This window comes from Castor canadensis, chromosome 4, assembly GCF_047511655.1.
Source record: "Castor canadensis chromosome 4, mCasCan1.hap1v2, whole genome shotgun sequence".
NCBI lineage: Eukaryota > Metazoa > Chordata > Mammalia > Rodentia > Castoridae > Castor > Castor canadensis.
In genome coordinates this window covers 73,690,065-73,702,635 of record NC_133389.1, presented here as the reverse complement: position 1 = coordinate 73,702,635, position 12,571 = coordinate 73,690,065, and the positions used below count along the sequence as shown (strand labels likewise).

Sequence of the window (12,571 nt, the reverse complement as noted above, 5' to 3'; positions counted from 1 at the left end):
GTGGCTCACTGCTGTAATCCTAGCTACTTGGTAGACAGATTTGGAGGATTGCGGTTTGAAGCCAGTCTGGGCAAATAGTTGAAAAATACCAACACAAAAAAGTTGGTAGAGTGGCTCAATTGGGAGAGTGCCTGTCTAGCAAGCATGAGGTCCTGAGTTCAAACCCCATTGCTGCACCCCCCCCAAAAAAAATACAGAAAAGCGCAAAGGAACACTAAACCCATCATATGCAGAGGTAATCACCGTTTCTATTTTTGTGTTTTTCTGTACTGGAAGGGAAGGTCTCCATAAGTAGATGTGAATTGCGGATCATATTGCATTGTACCCTACATTTTTCCACTTAACATTGTCTCATTTTTATGCTTTTAAACACTTTTTGTTGTTGTTCTGGGAACTGAATTCAGGGCTGTGTGCATGCAAGACAGTGGTTGTGTCACTGAGGCACATCTCCAGCCCTTTAAACACTCTGAAAAGAAACTGTATGATAGAGAATTCATGTTTTGTATTTCTTGATTTACTTAACCATTTTTTTATTACAAGATCACTTAGTTTATTTTTAGAATTTTCTTGTTTTAAGTAGAGATGCAGTGAATGCTTTCTTCTCACCTTTTGACAGACTGAAGAGAGTTGTAAGGAAAAGATTACAACATCCTGGTTGGGTACCCATTGGGCATTTGGTGTTCGTTTTCTGTTCTCATGAAGTACGTTGGTTTTGTTGTTGTTGTTGTTATTTGGTGTTACTGGAGTTTGAACTCAGGGCCTTACACTTGCTAGGCAGGTACTCTTACTGCTTGAGCCACACCACCAGCAGCCCTGAAGAACGTTGTTTATAGTAGGCTAGAGAAACACTTTTGCTACCTGCTCTTTTAGGACTGATGCTGGAGAAAGATCTGAGGACAAAAGCACTTGACTAAATCATTTTTTTTCTTCCTTCCTTTTAGTTCTTGAAATCATGAATCCTGTTTATAGCCCTGGGTCTTCTGGGGTTCCTTATGCAAATGCCAAAGGAATCGGTTATCCTGGTAAGCAAGTAGAATTTTGTTTTCATTATTGAACTTTGAACATTTGGTATATTTCCATGTCAGTAAAAACACAGAAGATGAACCCAACTCAAAGTGGCTTAGATAAGGAAGAGGATACGTGGAAGTGGGAAAAAAAAAAAATCAAGGAACAAGATTAGCTTTGGTCAGAGCTTGACCTGGTGGCTCCAACAGTAGGGACTAGGATGTAGTTTTTGTACCTCCTGGCCTCAACTTCACTTCCTCAGTATTGACTTAGTGTTGCTCACTGGTTCTGTTCTTCCCCATTATGGCCTGTGAGGTTCAGCCCCTCCAAGCAGTCCTTGACTAGAGCCTCTGTATCTCTGCCCTTCAGGAAAGCCCAACAGGGCTTCATGTTCCCTATTCACACCAGTCCTGAAGTCTGTCCTGATTGAACCAGGGTTCAATCCTCTTGGGCCATGGAGGAATCCTATTGAGTAACTTAGGTCAGAGCCACATTCCTCCAGTGGAATTATGAGGGAGGCTAAAAATCAAAAATTACTGGGAGAATTTGTTGGTCAGAAATAGCGAATGGTTGTCCTAATTGATATCTTTGAGCAAGGTGAGTTTTGATAATATGGTAATATGATAACAGAGAAAACTTGCTACAAAACCCTAAGAAAATGGAGCACTACATTTTACAAATAGGTAATTCAGCTTGCAGGAGGGAAGAGAAAAATCTGGGGCCAAATAAGAAAGTGATACAAACTCAGGTCACATGGCCATTGAGCTGTGACTGTTGTGTCTGTCCTAGAGGCATTTGCTGTTTGTGGGTTTTAAAACCCACATTGACACAGAACAGGAGGTTGGGACCTTGAGAGATAGGGAGCGGGAGGAGGCCCTCTCATCAGGCAGTGTGAGTTGTAGAGTGATCCTTTTAGAAAGTGGTGGACTAAGGAAGGCAGGATTATAATTTTTTCCTAACAGATTGAGTTGGTGTAGTGTATTCTTGGCTATCAAAATATTCATGTAGTTTTGGGATTGAGTTGGTGAGTATTCACAATGTGTGGAGAAGCATGATACAGACCATACGATCTCAGTTACCTAAAATGGATCGTTATGTGTACACAGGATTTAGGACAGTCCAACTGTACTGCTTGTGGCTATGGATGATTTTGTTCTTTGCTTCATGTGTTTGTTTCCTGTAATGCACATGTTAACTTAATAAAGGTTATTTTAAAAACCAAAAAAAAAAAAAGAAAGTGGTGGACTATGTAGTCTACTCACTGGCCCCATGAGGAAGTTGTCTGCATGGGTTCTGAGATGGGAGCAGTCTTTCCTAAGCCTTTGGGGCACTCATTTGTGCCATTTGTACTTTCTGGGGGTTCAGAAGTTGAAAAACTAATAGAGTCACCAGGCTACATCACCCCTGGAGCACCTGACAGCCAGGCAGAACTGCTGTGGAAGCATTCTCCTTAATCCAGGGTGTGTGAACTTCCCACAGAAAGTTCTGCCTGCTCACATGCAAGATTGTTAGAAAACACAGGGTGCTATCGCCAGGTAAAAGTCACTACTCTAGAGAGACTGGAATGGAGCCAGCAGGTAGAAGCTATGTCATAGAGAAGTTTAGAATAATTGTAAATGAAAGAATAAAAAATGAGAGGAACCAGATGCTGGGGGTAAAAAGAAACTGGAACTTAAAGATATGAAAGAAAGGTATTTGGGCAAAATTCAGGTTAGTTTGCAGATAGAACACTGCTAAGAGAGAACCAGAATTCAATACAACAGGAAGATGGGGGTGGGGATAGAGGGATAGATGGTTCATAATTTTAAAGAGAATGAAGAGCACTTCAGAGGTGAAAGACAGTTTAGTGATGATACCTACTCTTTTTAAAGACATAGCCCTACCTGCATTGTCCAGGATGGTCTCAGCTCGGGATCCTTAATCACATCTGCAGAGACTATTTCTAAATAAGGCCAGAGTTAGAGATTGCAGGGATCTGATGTGGTATCTTTTGAGAGTACATTTTTGTTTTGCCTATAACTTTGAATTTAAATTTTTAGGTTGGCAGTTACTTTCTCTAAGACTTCATGAAGATTAATCCTATTCTTTTTTGGTTTGTCAGAATAATTATTGCTTCAAATGTTTCTCTTCTCTACCTTTTCCCTTCTACCCCATTCCCCCTGTTGCTTTTAAAATACTTCCCCCTCCTCAACAGAGAGGTGTCTTTATTGAGGCCCCGAGACTGTGAGTCCGGGGTGGAGGTTGCTCTTGGGGACAGAGGGCTGCATTTGACCTTCTTGAGGTGCAGGTTGTTTGTATGGCCACACTTCATTTTTTGGCAGTTGACAGTGCTGCATGGGGTGCAGTTGGTGTAGCACATGTGGCAGATTATCTTGTCACAGTTATACCTCTTTGTGAGCTGGAGCAGGAAGGCTAGATGATGCCTAACAAGTGTAGGTGCAGCACTGGGTGCAGGGTGGACTTTCTCTGGATGTTGTAGTCTGAGAAAAGTCATTCTCTGGCAGGTTGCTTGCAAAGATCAGCCACTGTTGGTCTGATGAGATGTTCTCCTTGCCTGGGATTTTAGCTTATTTATTTATTTTTTGGAGGTATGGAGATTTGAATTACTGTCAGTTTTGCTCTGGTTATTTTGGAGATGGGGGTCTCACAAACTTTTTGCCCAGGCTGGTCTTAAACCATGATCCTCCCAAGGTAGCTAGGATTATAGGCAGGAGCCACCAGTGTTCAGTGGATTTTGGGTTTGATATTCTCCATGGTGTCACTGGACTCAACCTTGAGATAGTTGGTGTTGCTGGTCAGAATCTTGACAAAGATCTGCATTTGCTGGGTCACCTGGTTAAAGAGAGCTTTTTGGGAAAGGTGGATGGTACCGGGTTTGGTCTCAGAGCCTTGGACTTGCTCTGGAAGCAGTCTACCAGGGCCCATTCACTGCCCTTTTTGGCTTTAGTTGATTTTTCAGATAGCATCTTGCCTTTTTTGCTTGGGGCCAACATCAGACCATGATCCTTCTACCTCAGCCTCCCATGTAGCTGAGATTAAAGTGTGTGCCACCATACCCAGCTTGTTTTTTTAAGACAGAGTCTTGCCCATGCTGGCCTCTACCCATCTCTCTGCCTCCCACAGCTGGGATCACAAGCATATACCACCATGCCTGGCCTAGTATCTTTGTTTTTACCATGATAGGACTAGACATAATTTTCTTTGTACATTTAGAGAGCATCTGGATTCTAGCTTGATTTCTCCCACTTGTAGTAGTAGCTTTTCAAATACTCTTTCTTCTCATTTCTCTCCTGGGATTCCCATTAACAAATAGATCAGTGCACCTTTTTTTGTTTTTGTATTTTCCATTTTTGTTCTCTTTGAGCTTAAATATGGATAGCTTCTACTGATTTTCTTCCATTTCACTAACTCTAATTATGCTTGAATTTTCTATAAAATCCATGAATTGAATCAAATCTTTTTTTTTTTTTTTGAGATAGGGCCTTATTATGTAGTCCAGGCTGGCCTCAAACTCATGATCCTCCTGCCTCAGCCTCCTGAGTGCTGGGATTACAGGTGTGAACCACCATGCCTGGCTTGAATCAAGTCTTTTCATCTATTTCTGTCATCTGTTTTCTTCAGTATATCACTCAGTTATTTTAAAGACCTTGTTGGCTGACTTCAGTCTCTGGATCACCTGTATGTTTGTTTCTACTGTCAGTTTGTCTTCTTTTGGTTTCAGTCAAGTGATCCTGTCTCTTGGCCTGCCTAGTGTTTTTCATTGGTTGTCAAACATTGTATTAGAAATCATGGGTGGTCCTCTTGGTGTCTTCCTTTGCCAACTAGCTAGCATGGTGATTGATCTTCACTTAGGAGTTGAACTTAGATGTGTTTCAGCTTGGGCAAGTCAGGCTCTCTTTGTTCAGCTCTCATCCTGGAGTGCTGGGTTTCCATCAGCCTGGCTTGCTCTGCAGAGTCCATTCCTATACAAGAAATTGTCTTGCGCTTCAGTAATTTTTGGTTTTCTTCAGCCTTCCGCTGGGGTAGCTTTGGAATTTCACATATCTTAAAGGGGACTTCAGTTGGTTTTGAAACATCTCAAAGGTCCAGTTTTATCATGGCAGCCCTGCAAGAGCACCAAAACCCATGTTTGTTTCTCTGTTTCCTAGCAGTAGCCTTGAGTCTAGGAAGAGCATGGTCTCAGCTTCTTACCTATACTGAGAATTGACAAATATTTCAGGCCAGTATGCTCATGTATTCTAATTTTGATACACAGAAAGTAGTAGACACTGGGATGGAGTTAGGAACACATACCTATTTTTGGGAGTATGACACTTAACAGAATGTTATGTGGGAAGCAGCAGAATTGGATTAGGGAGAGCCTCAGACTGTGATGCTCAATTGTGGAGTCTCCACCACCCCTTCGAGTGACCTAGGGCAAGGGTTGGAGGAAGCCTGAGTTAGAGGCATTCTGGAGGCTGTTGGCCCACGTATGCACTCTTCAGTGCTGAACAGCAGGTTCGTTCTTGAGAAGCAGTGCAGGTGCTGCTAGCTCAGCTTTGTCAACCTGTGTATTCTAGGAATCACTTCCATATCAGTTGACAAGTTTGGCTCATTCTTTTTTAATCTTTTACATGATTCTGCTGTATAACCCTCCATCTTGTGGGATTTCTTCAGTTTATTCAACCAGTTTCCTTTTGATAGTGTTGGGGTTGTTTGAAATGTTTGCTGATCCCACAATGCTGCAGACTAACTGTCCTTGTGCTTACATTGATTGTGTGCGTAGAAATTATCTTTAAGGTGGATTCCTACAAGTGGAAGGGGTTTCTAGGTCAGAGAGTAAATGGTATGTGCAGTTTTTAAGTCACTGAGTTCACATCTATAAAGTCCTGCTGGGAGTGTTTTTTCCACAACCTTGCTGATAAGTGTGTTGTCCAGCTTTGTGGGTTTTACTATTCTGATACAACCACTACCAATGTAGTTGTAGTTTACAGTTCTATCTGTCCATGTAAATTGAAGTTTTAATTTCCTATTGAGTTCTTCTCATTTTAAAAGTTGCATATAAAGTGTGTGAGCCTTTTGTCTAAATAATTTGTAAATATTTGTCTTTTTACTGAAGTGATTTTCATGACGTGACTAGACTCAGAAAAGTGATTAGTGTGCAGGATCACTGTGACCCCTTGCTGTGGGGAGTCTGGCCTCTCCAGCCTCTGTATGCCAGAAAGGAGCTAGTAGATGCTGAAGGAAACAATCCCACTGGGGTCCACTGGATTGGGAGGTATGTTTTTGTTAGGAAGACCATGCTGCAGCCTGGAGGATGGTTGGGAGTTGTTTGGAAGCTTGTTAGATGAACTAGACGGGCTAAGAGTAAGAAAAGAGGGGTGCTACACCCTGGACCAACTAAAGAAATGTGCTGGTGGGGACCTTTCATGAAACCTCCTGTGGGGTTTTTGTGTAGCCCAGTAGGAAACTGTTAGAGTGAGCTATGTTCAGCCAAGTCAGGGTCATGGCAGAGAGGTTGGGATGTGGCTGAGGAGATAGGGAGAGACGATGGCATGGAATAAGCTCTCCAGATTGGGTGAGTTTGCCTCCATACCAGAGACATCCTATTGCCAGTGGTTCACTAACCTGTTTTTAAATACATGTTGTATGTGTTTTTTGTTTGATTTTAGAGCATGTTAACTGACTGTTACAGGTTGAGATGGGAAGGCCCAAGCAAACACAACAGTATTTTTTCAAGGACCCTTAAACAGAGTAGATAGTCCCCTGAGAATTCATGGGGAAAGATGAGGAAATTTGGATTTTGTGGGAATTATTGAAGAGTTCCACAGAATAAGATACAGTTCAGTGATGTTTCAAACTTTTAAAATCATGAAACCATTAAAGAAAAATTGTTTCCCTCGTATCTAAGATATGTCCAGGCAGCTTCTGTGGCTGAGTCTGCTTGGCCTTCCTTATATTTGGGCTTCTGTGAGTCAGCCCCCAGATCACTGATGGAAACCACTGCCCTGATCTTTCCTGGCCACATTAGGTCTGTTTCAAGTGGAATCTGCCCTGTTGTCCAAAATGTGTAAAGTTAATAAAACATTTTTGTTATAAATAAATTTTTATTATAAATAAATAAAAAATACTGCACACTTGTTTCCTGCCTGACTAGAGATGGTAAGCAGAGAAGTGAATCCAGGAGGGCAACGGAATAGCTTCTGCTTAGGTAAAGGAGGCTCAGTTTCAAGACCAAGAAAATCAACTTTGAAGCAATTGACTCCTATAGGAGATGAGAACTGGGAACCTATACAGATACCTGTGGGACATGGGAGTGTTGACTCCTGTTCCCATTGAGAAACTTGGGGAGGTCAGCTAGCAGATCAGGGCATCCAGGCTGGGGTGGGAGTGGGGTGGAGGGGCTTACAGGGATTTAAGAAAGGAGCTTTATTCAGAACCTTAAAACTGGGTTTTAAGTAGCTGGTAGAGTGTTTGCCTAGTAAGTGTGAGGCCCTGAGTTCACACCACAGTACTGGGGGGTGGGGGAAGAACCTTAAAACCCATCCAGGGGCTGGGGGTGTATATAGCTCAGTGGTAGAACACTTGCCAGGCATTTGAGAGACCCTGAGTTCTGCCCTCAGCACCACAAACAAGACAAAACAAAAAAGACCCATCTACAAAGACTTTCCCTTTGGAAGTCATCCCAGAGCCCTGTTCCCTGCCCCTAGTATTCACGTCTCAGGGGTTCTTTGTGTTACTGTTACCACCTGGGTTCCTTAAGGGGTCATAATATTTTCTTAAATACCTTCATTCAAGTGCCCTTTCAGTAACACCTTTATGGGCCTCCCCAGCAGTTTCTTTTTATTTTATTTAATTTTTTTGGCGACACTGGGTTTGAGCTCAGGGCCTCATGTTTGCTAGGCAGGCACTGTGTGCCCGGGGATGGCTTTGAACAGATCCTCCTGATCTTTGCCTCTTGAGTAGCTAGGGTTACAGGTGTGAGCCACTGGGCCAGCTCCTAACAGAGGTGTTTTTCTCAACTTTATTTACTAGTGAGGGAAGAAAGGAATAGAGAAGTACAGCTTGTCATAAGGAGCTGTGACAGTTGTGAAGTCTAGTGAATTTGGTTTATCTCCTTATTTCTGTGCTGAGTATAAAGAAGAATGCCTAATGCCCAGCTGTCATCTGAATGGCTCTACACTGTTGACCCAGGGGGTTAAGCAGAAAGGGAGCAGGGGAGGCCCTAGGGCTCTGAGGAGGGTGGGGCAGGTAACTGAGGCTCCGTCTGCTGGCAGGATTTGACTATAATACTAAACTTTTATTTGATATTTCTGTGTGTTCATATTAGGAAATATTAGTGGCTGTGGTTTACTCCTATTGGAATCCTCATTTGTGTTAGTAAAGGTTATCATGCTTACGTATGGATTCTCATTGTATTTTTCCTCTTTCTGTAGAACTAGTTAGGACCTCTTTAGTAGGAAGACTGAAGTCCAACCTGGATTCATGACTTAGCCATCATGAATTTGGAAGCTGGGGTTAGAGCTGCAAAATGTGAAGAAGGCTGAAATGAATTTAGAAGTTTTAAACAGTGCCTAAGAACAGCAACAAAAAAATAAGTAGAAATAAGTAGAAATGAAAATACACAGTAATGTAGCTATGTCTTTGGAGTCACTGAGCAGGGGACTCCCTGAGTGTACAGTTTTAAAATACCTGCTTACTGGTGTAAATAGCTTTACTGCTCCTCACTGGAAACAGCAAAAATAGGCTCTTGGGTCCAAGCTTGTTTTGAATACTGGTTTTTCCATACTTTGTGCAATGAAGTCAAATGAGGGAGTAAAACAGGATCCGTGATACTCTTAGCACTCTTCCTCCTCTTGCTAAGTAATCAATGATGTGACTAGAGTGTAGAATGAAACTGCCAGAAGCGTTGCAGTTTCCTGACTCCAGCTTGGGTTTGTTCTTTGAGTCTTCCTTTTCTTTTCTCCTTCCAGTCCCTCCCTCCCTTCCTTTGTATTGTGATTATGATTTAGGTATTTTTTAGAGTTTTGTTTTGGTGATGGGAATTGAATCCAGGGACCTCATGCATGTTCATGAACAACCCAGCCCTTTGAGTTAGCTCTTTTATTTATTTATTTTTTTTCCCTGATGTAGTACTAGGGCCTTGCACTTTGCTAGGCAGGTGCTCTACCACTTGAGCCACACTCCCAGCCCAGATTAGTTATTCTTGACATCAGGCTTCTCAGTTTCTGCATAATTGTTCCAATTGTAGAAAGTTGTGAGCAATTAATTGTGGATTTAGAAGACATGATTATGGCTATTACTCGTCAAAATTCTGAGGAATAAAGACAATCTGTTAGCCATATATACTACTGTAGGAGTCCATAAATCTGTGGCGTTTTGGAGATAGTGGATGATAAGGATGGGTTTGTGGGAGCTGTGGTTGTAAGATCACTCCTTCAGTGGTAACATCACATTGTGCTGTGTGTGTTTCCTTCAGCTGGTTTCCCCATGGGCTACGCAGCAGCAGCTCCTGCCTATTCTCCTAACATGTACCCTGGAGCGAATCCTACCTTCCAAACAGGTATGTGCTGGGGGAGAAGGTGAAGGGGTAAGCTTTGAGAAGGAGGGGATGTGGAATTAGGATTTGGGCTTAAGCGTATTTCTTCGTTTATAAAATTAGCATGTTGGTATGTATAAAAAAGAGCTAAATTCTTAGTGCATGTAAAGCTTTAGATACTGCATTTTTCAGCTCCTCTCAGCTTGTATGCTTCATTCTAATCAGTAGGTTGTTACAGCTAACTTTGTACCACACACCTGTTCTTGCAGTAGGACTAACTACTAGAAACTGAAGACCATCTTGCCATTGGTTTCTCCACAGCGCTTAAGCACTGTAGTCATATTTCAAAAAGAAAATGTTGTTTTCAATGTAAAGTGCTGTGTGAGAACATTTTTTAGATTTGAAAAATCACTTGAAAGTACAATTGCTTTGGTTTTGAGTCTTAAAAAATTATTGATTTAATGGGATTTCCTCCTGTGAGCCTGCACCCTGTGTTGTTGGCTTCTTTTGGATTTTATTTCTCCAGATGGGACAGTGTTCAAGATTCTTTTGAATTCCTTGCCTTTATATTCCACTCTTTTGTTCTTCTCTTCCTTTCTATCTCCAGTCCTTAGTTTCCACCCAGAGGAAAACCTTGACTTGATCGTCTCTGCTTCAAGGCTTGCTATCCTGGATTCTTGCTCTTGCCCCATTAAACTAGGGCAGTGTGCCTACGTGAAGTTTTCCTTAGTAGTTTCCCATCACTAAAAGACACAGTCAAGCCAAGAGTTTCAACTCTAAACCTTTAGCTTTTTGCCACAGGACCTGTTCTTCCTCTCTGAAACAGTTTTTTTGAGTTGTTGGCTTAGCTTTTTCCAAACACTTCTTCTCCTCCTTTGTGGTTGTCTTTGAGGCTGTTGTGGAATATCTCTTCCCTGGGGTTAGTAGTTATGACATGCTGTTATCCACTGGGTGGTTTCATGGGGCCTGCCACCTGTCTCCTTTTATGTGATGTTTTATGTTATTTAACTCTTCCTTAACAGATCTCTTGATGTACATATGACATCATAAACTGCACATAACTTCAAGTGTGCTGTTCAGTAACATATTCTGTAAAGAATATTGCCATTACAATTGGGTGTGGACACACCCCTCATTGGCAAAAGTTTTGTTCTGCCCATTTCTAACTCCCAGGTTCCAAGAAATCACGTTCTGCTTTGTCTTGCTATAGATGAGCTTGCATTTTCTAATTTTTGGAGGAAAATGGAATCATATAGAATATACTTCTTTATTTTTTTGATTGATTTTTTTTTTTTAATTTGGAAAATTACTTTGACTTTCATGTTGTAGTGCGTATCAGTTCTTGATTCCTTTTTATTAGGTAGTGTTCCATTTTATGAAATACCACTTTGCTTTTCCATCTCCAGGTAGTGATCATTATTTGTAGCTGAAAGAAATTATTACAGATACTTATATCCTCATAATGTATCCTTTGTGTGGATATATACTTTTATTTCTCTTTGAGTAAGTGCAGAGAAGTGGAGTGGCTAGGCTTCATGGTGGGTAAGAAACTGAAACTGTCTTCTAAAGTAGATGTACTGTTTCCCTTAGTAGTGGGTGAGAGTTCTACTCCCATGTCCTCACAATGCTGGTAAGGTCAGACTTTAGTTTAAGCTGTCCTAGTCGATGTATAGTGAAGTGTCATGGTGATTTATCTTGAACATTCATAATAACTAACAATGTGAATGATCACTTACGTGCTTATTTGCCACCTGTATGTCTTTGGTAGAGTTTGTGTCCATCTTTTACTGTGCCAGTTACTGAGTTTGTTAAATTCTTTTTTAGTGTGGTAAGTTGATAGGCAGATGCCCATACATTTGTTCTGAGCTTATTTTTTTTTTTTTTTTTTTTGGTGGGACTGGGGTTTGTATTCGGGGTTTTGAGCTTGCAAAGCAGGCTTTGAGCCACACCTCCAGTCCATTTTGCTCTTGTTATTTTGGAAATGGGCGGCAGGTCTCACAAGCTATTTGCATCAGCTGGCATTGAACCTCAATCCTTCTTATCTACCATCTCCCTAGTAGCTAGAATTACAGTCCTGAGCTACCAGGACCTGGCCTGAGCCTGCTTTCTCATACATTTCCTCACTTCTGCCCTCATGACCACACTTAAAGTTGGTATTGATAGCACACAGAAAGCTGAGGCAGGAGGATCTTCAGTATGAGGTCAACCTGAGCTACTTAGTGCCTTTGAAGTCAGTTGATACTGTTCCTCCCATTTTATCAGAAAGATTAAGCAATTGACCCAAATTCAAGTAATCAACAAGGGCAGAATTTTTTTCTTTATTAGCATAATACAGTTGCACAGGGAGCATACAGTGTGACATTTACATATGTACTTACAATTATCTTAATTAGATTTACCCCCTTCATCATTCTCCCTCCCCTCCACCCACCTGTAAGGTCAGAATTTTGGAGCTGGGAATGGTGGTAGGAGCCTGTAGTATTTGGTTTTATTTTTATATATTTATTTTTTTAAAGAAATGGGCTGCCCAGGCTGACCTCACACTCCTGGACTCAAGTGATCCTCCTGCCTTAGCCTCCCTGGTAGCTGGACTGCAGGTATACTACCCTGCCCAGGGCCTGAGTTTGTTTTCTATTGTTGAGTTTTGAGACATCTTTATCTAATAAATGATTTGCAGAGATTTTCTCCTAGTCTGTGGCTCCTTTTCATTTTCTTTATTTTTATATGTTTTTGTGTGTGTGGGGGGGTAGGTACTGGAATTTGAACTCGGGGCCTATTCCTTGAGATGGGTATTTTGAAATCGGGTCTCCTAGAACTATTTGCCTGGGGTGGCTTCAAATGCGATCTTCCTGAGTAGCTAAGATTTCAGGCATGAGCCACTGCACCCAGCTTTTTTCACCTTCTTAGTTGTGTATTTCAGAGTGCATTTTTTAAAAATTTGATCAGGTTCACTTTATCCTTTTTTTAATAAATTATACTTTTGGTATCCTATCTGAGAAATCTGTATAACCTAAAGTCATAAAGATCTTTTGTCTTGTAGAAACTTTG

At 41.4% G+C, this 12,571-nt stretch overlaps 1 protein-coding gene across 3 annotated transcripts in view; it reads left to right on the top strand.

Annotated features, from left to right (window-relative positions):
• Fam168b (family with sequence similarity 168 member B) overlaps positions 1 to 12,571 on the top strand; it is a 31,917-nt gene that overhangs the window by 5,663 nt on the left and 13,683 nt on the right. For all 3 annotated transcript variants that reach the window (XM_074070444.1, XM_074070445.1, XM_074070443.1), the window contains 2 exons: positions 942 to 1,022; positions 9,464 to 9,547. In XM_074070444.1, coding sequence (XP_073926545.1) covers positions 953 to 1,022; positions 9,464 to 9,547 — 154 coding nt within the window. In that variant the 5' untranslated portion in view covers positions 942 to 952. The remainder of the gene's footprint in view (positions 1 to 941; positions 1,023 to 9,463; positions 9,548 to 12,571) is intronic.